This window comes from Sminthopsis crassicaudata, chromosome 4 (assembly GCF_048593235.1).
Source record: "Sminthopsis crassicaudata isolate SCR6 chromosome 4, ASM4859323v1, whole genome shotgun sequence".
Classification (NCBI taxonomy): Eukaryota; Metazoa; Chordata; class Mammalia; order Dasyuromorphia; family Dasyuridae; genus Sminthopsis; species Sminthopsis crassicaudata.
The window spans coordinates 469,559,740-469,578,980 of record NC_133620.1 but is presented as its reverse complement, the minus strand read 5'-3'; the positions used below and the strand labels follow the sequence as shown (position 1 = coordinate 469,578,980).

The 19,241-nt window shown below is 44.5% G+C and overlaps 1 protein-coding gene across 2 annotated transcripts in view; it reads left to right on the top strand.

Moving 5' to 3' along the window:
- Positions 1–10,101, top strand: part of LOC141540348 (G-protein coupled receptor 35-like) — a 39,510-nt gene extending 29,409 nt beyond the window's left edge. For both annotated transcript variants that reach the window (XM_074264267.1, XM_074264268.1), the window contains exon 2: positions 5,371–10,101. In XM_074264267.1, coding sequence (XP_074120368.1) covers positions 5,383–6,312 — 930 coding nt within the window. In that variant the 5' untranslated portion in view covers positions 5,371–5,382 and the 3' untranslated portion in view covers positions 6,313–10,101. The remainder of the gene's footprint in view (positions 1–5,370) is intronic.
- Positions 10,102–19,241: the final 9,140 nt, after the last annotated feature.

Below are 19,241 nucleotides of genomic sequence, written 5' to 3'. Positions count from 1 at the left end.
ACTTGAAGTAGAGATCAGCTCAAGGGCCTTACTGGAAGAGAAAGTATGGCTCCGGCTGGGGGTCTGGTTATTGATCTGAAAGTAGAGTTTATATACTCTGTAGCAATAACCCAGACGTCTCTAAGTTACTTAGTATATCCCATGGTTACATTCTAGCTAGATATTAACCTGAAACAGTTACTAGCAGTAACAATGTTTATCCCCCAGGGAGTCACAAAGTATCTGGTCCCTGATACTTTGTTCCTGTTCCCTGCATCCATCGGCAAGGTGATGTGAATTTCTATTAAACACATTTTCCTGATGCTCCATGTCCCCCTAGGTGGCTTCCAGATTTATTGCATCTTGTGGTAGTAGCATTTCTTAGATCCCACTAAGGTCAGTGAGAGGTCAATACGTCCTGTTCTCAAGCTTGGTTATGAGGGAGTGGTGAGCCTGCATCTCTGAGCAAGCCGGGATCCCAAAGTAATTAATCCTTGCGAAGCTCTGGACTGTTACTTATGTCACTTACTGCCAGGAAGTCAGGTAAGAGCTGAGTTTAAGGCCTCCATTAGACATTGTCCATGCGTATGATCTAGGGAAATCTCTCTCCTTCACTTAATTTCTTCATGCACAATCACAATAAGAGCTACTTCACAGAGCTCTCTAGCAAATGAAATATCTGTCAAGTGTTTCGGGGCTCCATAAATTCTAGAAATGGGAGGAGGGGGTTAGCCCTGTGATTTAATTGGTGCAGGAAACTCCCCCCACCAAAGCAGATTGGCATCTTCAGGTTTTAGAAGTCAGAGAGTGTCAGAAGTAAGATTTGAACCCAATTTCTTCTCGCTCTGAGGCCATGAGATTTGCCGTTCTAATGCTCAGTAATATTCCATTACATTCAGTTTGCTTAGCCATTCCCTAACTGATGGGCTTTTCCAGTTCTCTTCTACCCCAAAGAGCGCTGTGATATAGGTTCCAGTATTTGTGGACCTATTCTTTCTGTCAATGACCTTGTTGATATGTGCATGTTTACATACATACATACATAGGGTATTTACATATGTGTACATTTATATCTGCTTAGCAATAGATGGAATCTCTGGGACAAAGGGGGTGGCTATTAGGGGTGAGTTTATTTGTTTATTTAATTCCAGATTCCTGTCACATTTGTCTATTTGCTGGGCAGGAGTTGAGGTCCCAAGGATGTTTAGATTTTCATTTCTCTTACTAGTGATTTGGAGGATTTTTTCAAATGGTTGTTCATGGTTTACTGCTCTTTTGAGAACTTTGTTCAAACCCTCAGACCATCAATTTCTTAAATTTTTCATTCTGATTTTAACGAATGGCAAGTAAAGAGAGCATTTTTACATACAAAGTAGAACAGAAACATGAGGATTGTACATTCACCCACAAATTTCTTTAATGCCCTGCCTCCATTTCCTTTCAAGTTTATAAGCAGCACAATATGTAACACTCAAACTCAATATTCAGTCACGTAATTCATGTTCAGCAGAAACTACCCTGCTTGTCTTTGATTCTTTCTGGCTTTTCAAAAATCTTTCAATGACTCTCTTTTGTTTCTTTGCTTTTTTTCTTTTTGGGGGTGGGGCATATCACCCTACTGCTATCCCACTATTCCCTCCCATCTCATTCACCAAAACAGAACCATTGTAACAAATATGATCAAGTAAGACAGACTCCCACATTGGCTGTATCCAAAAATATATCTGTCTCTGTCTCTCTGTCTCTGTTTGTCTCTCTCTATCTCTTTCTGTCTCTCTCTGTCTCTCTCTCTCTCTCTCTCTCTCTCTCTCTCTCTCTCTCTCTCTCTCTCTCTCTCTCTCTCTCTCTCTCTCGTTTAGTCCCTCCTTGAATGCCTGGAGCTCATCTATCAGTCAGAGGAAAAGGATTGTGTAGATGGGCCTTGACTTGTCCTGCTCAGATTCAGGAGGCAGAACTAGGAGTGGGGGAGGAAAGGGAGTTACAAAGAATACAATTTCGGTTGACTAGGAGGCACTGCCTGGGAAGGTGGCGGGAGCCCCCACCTCCAGGAGAGATTACTTGTCAGGGATATTAGAGACAGGATTCATTTGGTCAATGGGTTGGACAAGATGGCTGCCAAGGTCTCTTCTAGCTCGAAATTCTGTGATGCTCAATGTGAGTGGGGTGATATTCTCCATTTTGTCTTTGCCCCAGTTTTGGAGGATGAGGCAGCTTTTGAGCCAATAGCCCTCCAGGCCTCTTGATTCCTTTTCCTCCAGTCTTCTCCATGAGCCTGCCCTTGCCATTATCCTTCCTCTCTCTCTAATTCCCTCTTTTTTTTTAATTTAATTTTTTATTAATTTTTATAATTATAAATTTTTGACAGTGTATATGCATGAGTAATTTTTTTATAACATTATCCCTTGTATTCGTTTTTCCAAAATTTCCCCTCCCTCCCTGTACTCCCTCCCCTAGATGACAGGCAATCCCATACATTTTACATGTGTTACAGTATAAGCTAGATACGATATATGTGTGTAAATCCAATTTTCTTGTTACACGTTAACTGAAGGTATAAGTAACCTGGGTAGATAGACAGTAGTGCTAACAGTTTACAGTCAATTCCCAGTGTTCCTTCTCTGGGTGTAGTTGTTTCTGTTCATCATTGATCAATTGGAATTGGATTAGCTCTTCTCTATGTTGAAGATATCCACTTCCCTCAGAATACATCCTCATATAATATCATTGTTGAAGTGTATAATGATCTCCTGGTTCTGCTCATTTCACTCAGCATCAGTTGATGTCTCTCCAAGCCTCTCTGTATTCCTCCTGCTGGTCATTTCTTACAGAACAATAATATTCCATAACCTTCATATACCACAATTTACCCAACCATTCTCCAATTGATGGACATCCATTCATCTTCCAGTTTCTAGCTACAACAAAAAGAGCTGCCACAAACATTTTGGCACATACAGGTCTCTTTCTGCTCTTTAGTATTTCTTTGGGATATAAGCCCAGTAGTAACGCTGCTGGATCAAAGGGTATGCACAGTTTGATAACTTTTTGGGCATAATTCCAGATTGCTCTCCAGAATGGTTGGATTTTTTCACAACTCCACCAACAATGTATCAGTGTCCCAGTTTTCCCACATCCCCTCCAACATTCATCATTATTTGTTCCTGTCATCTTAGCCAATCTGACAGGTGTGTAGTGGTATCTCAGAGTGGTCTTAATTTGCATTTCTCTGATCAGTAGTGATTTGGAACACTTTCATATGACTGGATATAGTTTCAATTTCATCATCTGAGAATTGTCTGTTCATATCCTTTGACCATTTATCAATTGGAGAATGGTTTGATTTCTTATAAATTAGGGTCAGTTCTCTATATATTTTGGAAATGAGACCTTTATCAGAACCTTTAACTGTAAAATTTTTTCCCAATTTGTTACTTCCCTTCTAATCTTGTTTGCATTAGTTTTGTTTGTGCAGAAACTTTTTAGTTTGATGTAATGAAAATCTTCTATTTTGTGATCAATAATGATCTCTAGTTCTCCTCTGGTCATAAATTCCTTCCTCCTCCACAGGTCTGAGAGGTAGCCTATCCTCTGTTCCTCTAATCTATTTCTTCTCTCCCTAATTCTCAATAGCTCCTTGCTCTTCTTATCCTATTGCCCCAAACCACTTTTTTTTTTTTGGGGGGGGGGTTAAGTGCCCAGGTCACCCAGTTAGTAAGTGCTAAGTGTCTGAGGCTGGATTTGAATCCAGTCCTCATGACTCCAGGGCTGGTACTATACCCACTGTGCCATCCTTGGCAGCATTGTTCTCAAGTAACTTAAATATCAACCACTCTTTATCCTCCCCTCTCCGAGCCACACTCTCAGACAAAGCCGTCTTCACCGCCCTTCTCCATAGGCACTTGCTACCTGGCTACCCGGCTGGCCCCACCACTCCCTGACCTTCAAAGAGAAACCCCAGTGCACCTTGGTCAGTTCCCCTTGGTCTCTCTGTGGCATTTGGTATTAGGAATCACCCTCTCCTTTTGCATTCTTCTCTTCTCAGGTTTTTATGGCCTGGTCTTGTCCTGGCTCCCCTGCCTACCCCTCTGATCATTCCTTCTCAGTCTCTTTTGCAAAAATCATTATTTACTTCCTGCTTCCTCTGTAGAGGTCACTCAGGGCTCTGTCCTGGACTCTCTCTTATAAGGATTTCATCAGCTCCATGGGTGGCTGATCAGCTCCATGCAAGTGGAGATACCCACCCCGGTGTCTCCCAGGAGCTCTCACCTGAGCTCCAGGCTCCCCTCAACTGGGCTGGCTGGACCTTTCCATCTGGAGGTCCCATGTACTCTCAGAACTAGACTCTCCCATATTAACCCTTCTCCTACCTTCCCAAGGTCTATCCAGGTACCCAGGCTTGTGACCTGGGAGACGGCTGGGTGCCGGTGGGCCTGGGAGTGGGAAGAAGAGTTTCCATCTAGTCTCAGACATTTATTAGGTGTGTGATCCTGAGCAAGTCACTTCTCCTCTGTTTTCCTGTTTCCTCATCCTTTCAATGGTGATAAGAACAGCATCCAGGGGTTTTGTGAGGATTAAATGAGATAATTGTAAAATACTTAGCCCAGTGTCTGGGATACCGTGTGGGCTAGATAAGTATGAGCCCTTTTATAGCTTTTCCTCTCAACTCCTCTCTCATTCATCCTCTTCCCCTCCCCATATCTCAGGTTCCCTTCTCACCATCTTTTTTCTTCTGCCCACATGACATTAAATCATTCTTCACTGGGACTATTACAGTGACTCCTAATTGGTCTCTGATTCACCCTTCTCACACTCTTAATAACACAGCTGCCCGAGTCAGATTAAGGCTAGTAAGTCATAGTAAGGCTCTCCTGCTGAAGAAGACTTGGGGGCTCCCCACTCCTGTCCAGCTCCAGCAGATTTTTTCTTCACAATTTGGCTCTTACCGACCTTTCCAAGGCATCCGTACAGGATCGACACCCTCACACACAACGAACTTTAAACTCTAGATAAATGAGGCCCCTTGCTGCTGCTCAAATATATCTCCATGCCTTTGCCCAGACTTCTCCCCCATCCTCATCTCTCCCCTTTGCCTTTCTTTAGAGATAGCTCCAACTTGCACCCAGCACCCCGGAAAGTATCCAGTACATGGTAGCCCCCCAACAATTGCTCACTTGATTATGACTGAAGTCAATTAAGGTAAATGAAGTCATTTTGATTCAAGAGGAGCACGTGCTGGGAGTTTTGCCTTCCGTGTGGCCAATGAGCTGGATGAAGGAGGGGAGGCAGGAAGGGATGGGCTGGGAGCGACAAATCTCAGGAACAAATGAGTTTTGGCAATCAGGTAGCGACCCCTTCTTCACAGAGTATTGACTGAATTGTTCTTCCTCACAGAAACGGTTTAGGATGAATGACACTGAGAAATGTCCCCATGATGACAACAGCCATTTACAGAAGATAAAGACTGTATACATGATCATCCTGCTGATACTGGGCATCGTGTTCAATTCCTTGGCCCTGTGGGTGTTCTGCTGCCGCATGAGAAAAAAATGGACGGAGACAGTCATTTACATGACCAACCTGGCCGTGGCGGATCTCTGCCTGCTGTGTGCCCTTCCCATCATGCTCTACTCCCAAAGAGACATCAAGGAAAAGGACACCATCCTGTGCCAGGTGTCCCAGAGCATCTACCTGATGAACAGGTACATGAGCATCAGCATCATCACCATAATCGCCATGGACCGCTACGTGGCCATCCGCTTCCCCATGCAGGCCAAGAGGCTGAGGTCCCCGGGCCGCTCCGTCGGCATCTGCGCCTTGCTCTGGGTTCTGGTCATCATCTTCACGGTCACCCGCGGGGCCAAGGAGATCCACGAGGGCAACTTCTGTTTTTACAACGAGAAGCACAAACCGTCCAACCTGGCCATATTCTCCGTGCTCGCCTTCTTCATCCCCATGAGCATCCTCATTTTCTGTTCGATCCAGGTGATCGTGAACCTGGTGAGGAAGAAGAAGACGGATGCCCACGAGAAGAAGGTCATCCAGAAGGTCATCTGGATCATCAGTACCAACCTGCTGGTCTTCCTGGCCTGCTTCCTGCCCTTGTATGTGACCTTGAGCGTCCGGTACGTGTTGCCAATGGAGACTTGTTCCAGCAAACGGATCTGGAGGACTGCTGTCTTTATAACATCCCAGATGGCCAATGCCAACTGCTGCCTGGACGCCGTCTGCTATTACTTTGTGGCAAAGGAATTCCAGGAGGCGTCCGTTCAGACTATCTCCTCTTTGTCTAAATCCTACAAGCTCCAAGATTCAGTACAGACATCCAATGCTTAGCAAGTGTAGATGGCAGAGCTGCCGCAGCCACCAACCCTGAGGTGAACTGGAGAGGGAGGAGCATCTGATCTTAGAGGACCACATGCTGTGCTGGAGCTTCCAGCTTTACCATCCAGCACCCCCCACCCCCACCTTCAGGGTCCTGAGGCTGGGATTCCTAAGACCCAGAGTCTAATCAATCTAGATCTCCTCTGTAGCTCCTTGTATGATTTGGGGCAAACAATCTAGCTTCCCTGGGTTTCTATGTCCTCATCTGTAAAATGGGCTGAAGCCTCCCAGGATTGTCCCAGGGATGGAAGGAGATGATAGATGTGTGAAAATGCTTTGGTAAGGCGGCCTTGTGTAATAGGGGAAAGTCTGTCAGATACGAATTCGAACTAGACCATGACATTGTTCAAAGTAAGAAGCTTTTCTGACTCCCTATCACCTCTTAGATAAAATAGCCCTTTGCCTGGGATTAAGTCCTTCCCAAAATAACCAGCTATCTGCCCAGGCGAACCACACTTTCCTCCCTTTCTTGGACAATGCATTCCAGGCAGATGGGTCTTCTTGCCAGGCCCCAGCCATCACTCATCTCTGGACTCCGGGCCTTTGCCCAGGCTGTGGCTACTTCTGTCTCCGGCTTCCTTTCCCGATGCCTCCTCGTCAATGTCTGAGGCCTGCGATCCCTTGGACTACTGGATTTGAACATTGTACACACCGGGAACAACCATGACGCTGCCTGGTTTTAACCAGAGTCCTCAGGGCCCAGCTCAGTGCTCAGCGCCCAGCGCCTAGCTGGGTTTTGCTATACGCTCTCTCCCCTTGTCCCTATGTAGCAGAAATGCCTCGGTGAGAGGAGCTATGAGATTCTGTCCCTTGGGAGCTGCCCCGAGCCAGACAAGTCCTCGAGGCTCTTTGGGCACTGTTAGTGTCCTTTGTCCCCTATTCTTGACCTTGACCTCGGGGAGGTGTGGGCCTCGATTGCAAGTTGGAGTGGGGGCAGGGCAAAGACCCCAGTCTTACTTTCAGGGCCCACACAGAGAGCAGGCTGTCTGGGTGGTTAATAAACGCTCTTTGAATTGAGCTGGAATTGGAGCAGCCTCGGCCCTTTGGGGTCTTTAATTCCCTTCTTCCCTTGATGTACTCACACAATGTGAGGCATGCTCACACGCACAACACACGAGACACAGCCACACGTTTTCACATGGACGCACCTGCTCACAATATACAGACACACTGTGCGCAAATACAGAACTCGTACACGTGAACATCAGTGCACACATGCGTGTAACACACATACGTGTTCATTGCACAAGCACTCTGCCTGGGTATGTGTACACACGTTTCCCCCTTTCCCTGCGCTGTCCCCCCAGCTGTTTGGGGCTCGCACTTGCAGCGGGGCTGCCAGAGTGAGGTCTGGGCCTGGGTGTTCCTGAGGGATGGAGCCTGAGAGAACATGTGTGACTCTGAATCTCTCCAGGGGAAAGGGGGATGGGCTAGAAAGAAGTCTGACATCTAGAGATGTCCTGTCCAATCTGCCTTTGGGCAGACAAACTGGGCTCCGGGGAGTGGAGAGAGGGCTGAAACTGGATGCTCCGGGTGCAAATCCTGCCTCAGACATTAACTGTTTGGATGACTCTGGACAAGTCACTTTCAGTATCCGGAGCAGTTTCTTCATTTTACAAATGAGGAAATTAGATTCTCATTTGATCCATAAACATATCTGAAGTGCCTACTGTGTGCTAGGCACCGTGCTATGTGCCGAACAAAGAGGTGGGAGATGAACCTAAAAGCCCACTGGAGCTTCCGGGCATCTGGTCTAGGCTCAGTGACTGAAAGCATCAGCCAGAATTCTGGAGGACCAGGCGGGCCGAGCTGGGCTGGCAGTACAGGGGGTTTCACTCAACTTGTCCTGCTCCTTCCCTCCTCTGTTGCTGGTGGAGAGGAGAGGGGCCTGAATGCTGCCTGGAGCTCAGCAGGGGCAGTGGGTAGGGCCTCTGGGATTGTCAGCTCAGGGATGCAAGAGACCTTGGACCTTGTCCTTCAGGTGTTCAACAAGCCCCTCGATTCCCCAGAGGGCAAAGCTGGAACGCAGACCTGGCTCCAGCTTGCAAACAGTTACTTGTTCACCTTCCAGGCTGGTCATCCATGACTCTCCTCCTTTACCTGCCTAACCTTGCAGCCAAAGTGGCCTCTCTGAGGGGACTTCTGCAGGATAAATGCTTCTTTAATTACATGCTGTGTCATCTCCAGCCTCCTTGCCTTTGTACTGGCCATCCCTCCTGCCTGGAATGCCCTTCTAACATCCACATCTTGCATCTCCAGCTCCCTTCAACGTTCCACTAGTGCCACTGCCTCCTTTCCTAATTATTTAGTACTTACCTCGTCTAGGAGGCACTCGAGATTTGGAGCCGGAAAGCCCTGGCTTCAATTTCTGCCTCAGACATTAACTAGCTGTATGACTCTGCGTGAATCACTCAACTTTTAGCCTCTGTTTCCTTGTCTGTAAAACTCCCACCAAACAGGGTTGTTGCCAGGATCCACGAGATGGCCTAAAAAAAATTTGCAAAACCTTAAAATACTGGCTGTCTATCTAATGGTAGCAGTAACAGCAGCAGCAGTTGTAGCAGTAGTAATAGTATAGCAATAGCAGCAGCAACAGCAGCAGCAGTAGCAGTAATAATAGCAACAGCAGCACTAGCAGTAGTATTAATAGCAGCAGCAGCAGTAGCAGTAGTACACCAGTAGTAGGAGTAGTAATAATAGCAACAGCAGTACTAGCAGTAGTATTAGTAGCAGCAGCAGCAGTAGCAGTAGTAATAGTATAGCAATAGCAGCAGCAGCAGTAGTAGTAATAATAGCAACAGCAGCACTAGCAGTAGTATTAGTAGTAGTAACAGCAGCAGCAGCAGCAGCAGCAGCAGCAGCAGCAGCAGCAGCAGCAGCAGTAGCACACCAGTAGTAGGAGTAGTAATAACAGCAACAGCTGCACTAGCAGTAGTAATAGTAGTAACAACACACCCACATCCATACTTTGTAGATACAGAGAAGCAATGTGACAGCTGTAGAGGGTCTCAAAGTGAGAAACGTGTGGCTTCTGGGTGATTGAGAACAATCTTCTGCTGCTCCCAGGCGACTCTATAAGATCGAGTTATATGGACGATGTCATTCCACATCAGCAGAGGACCTCTCACTCAGAACATTGATTCACTAAATGCTGTATTTATTTATTGTTTTGTATGTGTATGAACATGTCACTTCTTCCCGTCTTTATATGACAGCTGCCTAGCAGTGTCTGGCACCTGGAAAGGACTCAGTAAATGCTCATCAACTAACTGATCTAATCTGAACCCTTCATTTTATGGATGAGATGGTTGGGTCCGGAGACAAAAGGGTCCAGAGCCCAAAGTCACACAGTGGGTCCCCGAGATCCGATCCCAAGCTTGAAATTTATCATCTTTTCTACTTATCTATCACCTAAAGTACTAGGCTAACCTATCTTTTTTTCTTCCTGTGTATTTAACTTCAGGCAAGCCTCTTCCTGTTTCCGTAGTTTGGGTCCTTTCTCTTTCAAGGTCCTTTGTAACTCAAGATACTGTTTTAGTAGAGAGTTTGAATTGGTCTCTGGAGGCCATCCTAGGGAATTTATTCCCAGAGTTTCCCTGGAAAAGTCTGGGGATTCCAGTCTCTTCACAGATTGTGATACTAGTTATAAGCCAAGTTTGTTTTGTCAAGTGTATGTCTATGTGTATTCTATTTAGGGTTCCTTTGGTGTATGTGAAAAATAAATAGTTGTCTCATGCTTGATTCATATGGTATGTTATTTATTTTTCTATCTCTTCCTTTTGGGGACATCCTAGATATGGATCTAAACCTAAACTTTAAAAAATTTGTCCTTGGGCCATCAGGTTTGGGGTTTAATGAGCTAAAAAGTATAAGAGTATAGTCTCACTCTCAGTGGAGGCTGGGCTCCCCTCAGAAATGAACTAGGGCCAGCTCATGTGTTGGTCCACAGGAGAGGGATTTCTGAGGGAGAGCGACAGGAGTCAGCATTCCCAATCTGTAGACCCAGAGCTGTTCTTTCACTCCTATACCCATCTGGGAAATGCCAGCCCTGGCCAACCGTGTCATTATTTTGCTCTAATTCATTTAAAAATTAGATTTCCTACTCAAGGGAGGCACAATAAAAGAACCTGCCCTGCTCTCAGAAAAGAACAAAGATATCTCCTAGGCCTTAAGTCCCAATTCTGGTTCTGGTACTGCTTCCTCCAAGAAGCCCTCCCTGATTTGACCATTTACTCTCCCTTCTTTGAAATGACTTTCCTCTTTAAGATGCTCTCAAAACACCTGTGAATGGAAAGGAATACTGGATTTGGAGTCAGGGATCCTGAATTCAAATTTTGCCTTTGTAATTTGTTCCCTGACCTTGGACAAATTCATTCCTTTCTCTGAGCCTCCAGTTTCATTTATTTAATAAGAGGTTGGATGAGAGCCTTTGAGGCTGCCCAGCTTTAGTGGCCCTTCCTCAAGATTCCTCTCCAAGACTTGAGCTTGGTTGTAATTTGGAACTTTATTAAGCACATACTATATAACAGGCAGGAGGGGGCTAGGTGTCTGCCTTGGAACTGTTCTGAAAATGGAGATTCCAGAAGGAAGCGGCTGATTCTAAAAAACTGCACCGGGAGAGCACTTCCTGTGTGAAAAGTCCAAGGTGTCCAGGGTGAGGGGGCTTTGCAATGTGAAAGTGATGCCATCTGAGGGCTTTGAGAGACCGTGCAGTGGTTCCATGAAGCTAACTGTATTTGGGGCAGAACTAACCTTGTTTTGTTTTTTTTTTTTTTGTTTTGTTTTTTTTTTTTATCCACAACCTGAGTGGCCATCTGGTTGAACAGTCATAACCACTGGGATGAATTTATTTTTATTTTTATTTTTATTTTTTTTTTTGCTGAGGCAATTGGGGTTAAGTGACTTGCCCAGGGTCACACAGCTAGGTAGTGTTAAGTTTTGAGATCAGATTTGAACTCGGGTCTTCCTGAATTCAGGGCCGGTGCTCTATCCACTGCGCCACCTAGCTGCCCTCCTGCTATTTCCTTTGGCCCACTTTGGCCTTTGCCTCTGTTTGTTGCTCCTGCTTGGGATGTTGTTCCATCTCATCTCAGCCTCCTCAGTCCCCTAAGCCCCTTCAAGGCTCAGTTTCAAGAGGTAGATCCGGATCCCCTGGTTGTTCAAGGTTCTCCCCCAGCCCTTCCAGTCACTTTATACTTCCTTTCTATAGGTCCTGTAATTGTTTATCCACCACATGTGCATTGTCAGCTCTTTGGGAGTAGGAGTGACCTTCTTGTGTATCTCTGTAACAAGGACTTAGTGCAGCACCTGGGAACAAAATGTGGTATGTCCTTGGTTTTTGAAAACCAGTGGCATCATGGGTGATGTCCTGGTGTGTGTGTAAATAGGATGCAAGTGAGACAGAAACGCACAAAATTGTTACCCTCACTCATTCTTCCCGAGTCAGCAGAGTCCAATGGCAGGACAAAAGTCAGGCTAACTAGCAATGGCCCAGGAGACAGTGAATGACCTTGGGGTCTCTGATGCTGGACAAAGATTTCCACAAATCCAGATCCAGACACCATCGTGGCTATTGGAATGATTTGTTCTCATCTGCACATTTCTGGGGGAGAGGGGTAGACATCCACCTACCTCATGATGGATTTGGGGCCTGGTGGTGACCCTCAGCCTGGTTTAGCCCATCCATTGAGATGATCTATTGGCCAACAAACCTGCCACGGCCTCTTAGAGCCACAGGTGAGAGTTGGGTGAGTCTGCCGGATACTGAAGATGGATGAGCAATCCTGAAAAGAGCTCAGCAGCCCTCCCAGGAGGTGCTAGTCCTCCCTGAACACCCCTTAAGGCCCCTGGGAAAGTACTAGATCCTTAGTGCTTATTTAGTGAAGAATTAATTAATCTGGAAAGTGCTATTCTATCAGAAGTCACGCCCAAGCAGCAGCAACAGCAGCAACTTCAGGGGAGGTGGTTAGCGCGGGACCATTTCCCAAAGGGCCACGGGGCCAGAGGGCTCCCAGTTCCACTGGAGAATAGCCTCTGAGCTTACTTCTTTCCATCTTCCCATCTTATTTTTGCCTTCCCCTCTCTAGGTGCTCTGTGCTACAGTCCTTCCTTTCTTTCCAAGCTACCCCAGATGCTATTTTCTTCCTGGGCCCTTCTGGTCCTTCCACTCTGCATTTTGTTTACCTGGAAATCATTTTCCCTTTGAGAGAAAGCTTGGGATAGTGGAAGAGCTGTCCTGGAATCCTGACACTTACAGGCTGTGTGAACTCAGGCAGGTCAGGGAATAGTAAACAAGCATTTATTAAGCTCTTACTGTGTACCTTTTGTGCTAAAGGCTGAGGATAAGAAGCAAGGCAAAATATGGTTCTTGTCCTCAGGGGCTTACATCCTAAAAGGGAAGACAGATGAGTAACTAGAAACATACAAGGGAGAGGACAAGAAGATGGGGGGTAATCTCAAAAGGGACACAGTGGGAGGACCAGGCCAGGGGGCCTGCAGACAGCATGCTTGAAGGAAAATAGGAAAACTGAGAGACCCAGGAGAGTGGGCAGGGCATTCTGAGAGGCTAATATAAGGGGACAGGGTGTTCCGAGAGCCCCAGGAGAGCAGACAGGGTGTTTTGAGAGGCTGAGGTGAGGGGACAGGGTGCTCTAAGAGGCCCAGGTGATGACATGTACCTTCAGTACAGAGTAAGCTCTTACAGGGCAGGAATTGGTCATTTATTATCCTTGGATTCCCAGCCCTTCACACTGTGCCAGTCATTTAAAGCATGCTGACCTGAATTGAATAATGACTTGGTTTCCCTGCCTGTAGACTCTGTGCATTGCCCCAGGCTGAAAATGTTTTCCTTTCTAAAATTCCACCCTGTGCCTCACCAACTAACTCAGAATCTTCTTTTCTCAAGTCAGACCCCAAAGAGCCCAGCCAATTACCACACAGCATTAATGGCAGGTGAAGCTATAACACTGCCGTGATATTTTGCTTATAAAATCTTTTAAGATACATTTTAAAATTTTCAAACGTTTATCAAATACTTTTCTTCTTTCTATCCTACTCAAACTCCCAGAACCTTTGTAACAAACGCTCTGGGTCAAGCAAAATCAGATTCTCCTCTGGGCCCTGCTCACAAAAGGTTTGTCTCATTCTGCAGATGAATGTGTTCCTTCTCTGTCAGGAGTGGGAGCGTGGGCTGCTTCACTGGTCCTCTAGAATATCCGAATTATTGTCTTTAAAACTGCCCTCCTGGTATACAAATTGTTCTCCTGGATCCACTCACTTTCCTCTACATCAGTTCATACAAATTCTCCCAGATTTCTCCCTGTTATTCTTTACAACACAAGAGAATTCCATGGCATTTATATGCCATGATCTCTTCAATCATCCCCAAATGGAGCCAGGCCTCCTTCAGCCATCCCCTAAGGGGGCCATGCCTTCTTCAGCCATCCCCTAAGGGGGCCATGATCTCTTCAGTCATCCCCAAATGGAGCCAGGCCCCCTTCAGCCATCCCCTAAGGGAGCCATGCCCTCTTCAGCCATCCCCTAATAGATGGGCAACACCTTAATTTCTACTTCTTTATCAACTACAGCAAAAAGAAAGAAAAGAAAAGAAAAGAAAAGAAAAGAAAAGAAAAGAAAGAAAGAAAGAAAGAAAGAAAGAAAGAAAGAAAGAAAGAAAGAAAGAAAGAAAGAAAGAAAGAAAGAAAGAAAGAAAGAAAGAAAGAAAGAAAGAAAGAAAGAAAGAAAGAAAGAAAGAAAGAAAGAAAGAAAGAAAGAAAGAAAGAAAGAAAGAAAGAAAGAAAGAAAGAAAGAAAGAAAGAAAGAAAGAAAGAAAGAAAGAAAGAAAGAAAGAAAGAAAGAAAGAAAGAAAGAAAGAAAGAAAGAAAGAAAGAAAAGAAAGAAAGAAAGAGAAGGAAGGAAGGAAGGAAGGAAGGAAGGAAGGAAGGAAGGAAGGAAGGAAGGAAGGAAGGAAGGAAGGAAGGAAGGAAGGAAGGAAGAAAAAAGATCTGCTCTAAATGTTTTTGGACACATAGGACCCCCCCCTTGTCCTTTTTTCTTTGACCTTCTTGGGCTAAAAAGGCGGCAAGATGCTGGCAAATGTCAAACAATCACTTTCTGTGGGAAAAATGTATGTATAATTTAGTGTTAGCTTTTTCTCCACCTCTTTCTTAAATCCAGATAAGCAACAAGACACTAAATCAAGCCCTGATTTGTAGCATTTGCTGATTTCTGAGGTGAAAATGCTCACACTGAGCACCGAATCATCATCCATCAGTATGAGCTGGCTCCCTGGGTATAGGCCTGGCAGGCGTAGGGGGCGTATATTCTAGTTCAGTGACCTCTCTCCATCTGCAGACCAGACAAGGAAGGGAAGGCTTGGGCACCATGAACTAAAGCAGGTGGAAGAAAGGACTCACTCCCCCACTTTTGGCCCTGTGGCCCCCTGAGGCTGGGATTTGGGTCTGTTTCATTTGTCCTTTTCAGTTCTAGGTCCAGGCAGTAGAACTCCATGACTTCCAGAGTTCAAGCCAATGCAATTTTGGAGGGAAGATTCCAGGCCTGATGTTGCTGCCAGATGGGCCGGGAAGCTCGAGAAGCCAGCATCCTGGAAGGGAGAGAAGGCACGTTGGACCCGGAGCTCAGTGGGACTGGGCTCTGCAGGCCCTGAGTGAAGCTGGGAACTTAATTCCTCTCCTTTCCCCGGAGAAAAAGGAACCCCCCCGACTGTTATTGGGAGGAAATGCTGTATGTATGTGAAATAAACATTTTTTTTTGTAAAAACTACTTTGACTGTTAAATGGTTAACTGGAACGGGGACACATGGAACCCCTAAATTAGGATACACAACTGCTGGGAGCTGGAGTCAATGAGAGAGAGACTAGACACTCCCCAACCCCTTTAAGGATACCAGAGTACTCAAGGGAAGGGTGAAATGTAACCTCCCTGGTCTTGGCGAGAGGGGCTACCATAGTCACTGGTACTTAGTCATCAATATATTTTTTTAAAGTTCCCAGGCTCCTAGTTAAGAGGCCCTGAAGGCCATCCTTTGTTAATTCTATGAAATTTATCAACAAGTACAATCTGATTTGATTCTTCAGAAGAGACCGTGCTATTTGTGAACCTTTTTCTCTTTTGAAATAGTTGAAAATCTCTATCTTGAAATTATTCATCATCTTAGTTTCCTTCTCTGTAAAGTGTGAGTGGGGGATGGGGGCAATGGGTAGAGAAAGGGAGTGTAGGAGATGTTCTCTAGGGAAATTTCCAGCTTTTAATCAATGATTCTACAATCAGAGTCTCTTCACTCTGGGCATCAACTTTTTCCCATGTAAATTAAAGGGTTAAGTTGAATGAAGTTCCTGACAGCTTCCCTCTGATCTCATGATCTGAGTCACTCTGTGTTTAAGGGCCTCAGTTTCTCCATCTATAAAGTCAACAGCTCAGAGAAATCAATCTCTAAAGTCTCTTCCAGCTTTAAAATGTGGGATCCTGGACCTCACCTCCAGCATTGATCAAAACTCCCATTGCATTCTACCAGGTGAGGGCAGTAAAAGGTAAAGTTCAGTGACCTGCTGTACTCCCAGAAGGCCTGGCGGCTGCCATCCAACAAACGACTGGCCCATACACACACCCTCACTCGTTTGTCACCTTTCTGATTAGTACTCAAAAAGACAATGTTCATCTACTCGCTTTTTATTTTTAGTCTCGCTTTTTAGAAATGGCTTCTGCAAAGAACTTTCTATTTATTAGGGAGCTAAAGTTAAAGCAACAACAACAACCAAAAAAAAAAAAAAAAAAAAACCTTTCACTTGCTCCTGCAGGTCCGGAAGCTATCACTTTGTATCTTTCCTCTTCTTCACAAACTCTTAGAATTAGGGAGAAAAAAGGACTCATTTCATATGTTGCTTCCACTTCCATTTCCCCTTTTTTCACTTATCAGCCTCTTACCATCTGGCTTCTAGTCACACATCCCACAGCAAGCCCCCCTCCTCCTCCACCCCCTCCTTAGGACTATCAGTGATCACATGGTGAGTAGATTTTATGGCTTTCTTCAAGCCTCAGACTTTCTGACTCTTCACTATCTTGGATTCTGTCCCCTAATTTTCTTCTAGATGTTCTTTTCTCCCTCCTTTCCTCCCTCCTTCCTTCCTTTTCTTTCTCTCTCCCCCCCTCTCTCTCTGTCTTTCTCTGAATCTCTGTCTCTATGTCTATCTCTGCCTCTGTCTCTCTCTTTTTTCCTCATTCCTTTCCTCTTTTCCTCCCTCTCTGTCTCTGTCTCTATATGTGTCTGTCTCTCTGTGTTTGTGCCTCTGTCTCTGCCTCTCTGTCTCTCTCTTTTCTTCTCTCCATTCCTCCCTCTCTCTCTCTCTCTCTATCTCTCTCTCCCTCCCCTTTGTCCCCCTCTCCCCCTCTCTTTATGTTTATGATGCTAGGACACATTGGGGCACAGAGGAAAGACCCCAATTTGGAATCAAATTATTCTTCTTATATCTATTTCCTCATACCTGGGCATCTGTTTCTTTATCTACAGTCTGAGGTCCCTTTTCAGTCCAAGATCCTGTCCTTTCTCATGGTTCTCCCCTTACCCCTCTGATCATTCTTTCTCAGCCCCTTGTATTGGATCATTCTTATACTGCTAACCATCTACTGCTTGGTTCTCAGCTTTCTTCTCTCTTCTATACTATAACATAAGTTTTTTTTTAACTATGAAGAGATTTCAGGGCTATCCATGAATTTTGACGGGAAGAAAAATGACAACTTTATTTTCACTGATTTCTCACTGAAATTGAACATTTCCTTCAATTACTTTTTTAATTGGAAAAAAAAACTGGAATAGTTTAATACAACCTTTGGGAGATGAGGAAGAGAAGGAACAGAAGGAAAATCTCATTTCAACAGAAAACTTTGTTGTTTTAAAATGTCTTGTAAAAAGAAAATCATTTACATGATCTAAACAGAAACTATAGTGGTAAGATAACATCATCAGAAACAGCAGCTCTGCAAGATCGAAGTGTGAGTTGCTCTTCCATGCTACTTTCTGCTTATACACTTTCTTGTGGATAAACTGTCTCTGGATGGATGCTCTTGTCCTCATGTGTGAATGCCCCGTGTTTGGATGCTCAGTGATTTACTATTACCTTTAATGGAATATGAGAATGTGGGAAATAAGTTCAAGGTTTATAGTGGAAAAAAAATCTCTTATAGGGATCTGATTCTCTTTATTTATTTTTTTCTTATTAAAGCTTTTTATTTACAAAATGTATGCATGAGTAATTTTTCAACATTGACCCTTATAAAACCTTCTGTTCCAAATTTTCCTCCCCACCCCTTCCCTAGATGGCAGGTAGTCCAATCCATGTTAAATATGTTAAAATACATGTTAAATCCAATATATGTATACATATAGGGATCTGATTCTTTAGGTCAATCTATTCTTGGGCATTCACTTCCCCTATTAGGCAACAAACTTAGAGGACATTTGGGTTCCATCAATCCAGCTGTCATTTCAACTCCTCCATTTAGGGTGTCAACTAAACAGCATTCTGAGAATCAATTGGTAAGTGATTCTGAGATTATGAAGATAATTCTTTTCATTTTCAAACATTGCATCATCATGGGAACTATTTTAATGAATATCCCTACTAAGTTTCTTTGCATTCTGGAATTGTACATCCCAAGGATCCAAATCACCACTAGGAAATAGGATTTTTCTGCCAGTCTTGAATAAGAGCCTGTAGAACTATTTGTTGGTATCCTTAACAGATTCAAGCCACAAATTAACATCAAATCCCAACTCAAATATTTTTTTTACATTTGTCAATATTATAATTCATAGGTTATCTTTAGAAAGGATGATGTTTTGAATCAGTGGTCTGAAATAATCCATATTCTGTGCAAGTCAGATAAAACCATTGCCTTGATCCTTTTGCATCTTCTCCATCTCGTTTAGGGCTTCTCAGTATGTGATATGATTATTATAGTTTACATCAAGGCAAAGAGTTCATTTATTTTAAGATCCTCATATAAAAATGAATATATTTCTCATATGGTATCCCAACTGATTCAGCAGTCATTTATTTCTCCGCAGAAATAATTAAGAGTGATCATGGATTTTGTCACCTGTAACGTGCTCTCCTGGCAGTTACAATTACTAGTCTGTCCTAGACCCACCAGAGTACCTTTGACCACTGTCCTTAGCAGTGTGAACTCTACCCTGCTCGCCTCCTCTGAGGCCTTCAAAGGTCTCTGGCCACGCTCTCTTGAATCTATAGCTTAATAACCGGTAGCACACTCAAGAACAGCCACGTGTAATCTTAAAAGCCTTTATTATACCTACTCACATAATGCCCTTACTGATGCCCTGACTTGTTGGTTCCCGAGTGAACACCTGGTCAGAAGACCCACGTGTTCACTACCAAAACCCTTACCTCTTTTGGCTATCCATCTCGGCTTGGCCACCCAGGCTAGGGAGCCAGGGTGAAGAGCGCCAGGTTAAAGAGAGCGACTGCTGCCTGCAGTGGGCTTACATAGGGCCTGTGAGGTCACACACACAGCCAATCAGCGAGAGTCACCCATTACGAAGCTATCTCAAAATGGACAGGATCCCACCTACAAGGCAGTCCTAATATCCACAGAAATTACTTCCGGGCCTCAATGATGCGCTGTGGCGCAGCCCATTTAAAGGGCCCTTACAGTCACCTTTGGTCAAAATTGTAATTCATTTGCTTCCGATTCAAAGATGTATTGGACAAGAAAACCAATTTTGTCTATTAAAACCTTCAAGAAATAGGATATTTTCTCTTCTGTGGCAATCCAGAAATCTTCACATAATCTAAAATCACTTGAAATGTTAGAGTGGTATTCCTCTTGTTTAAGTATATACATCA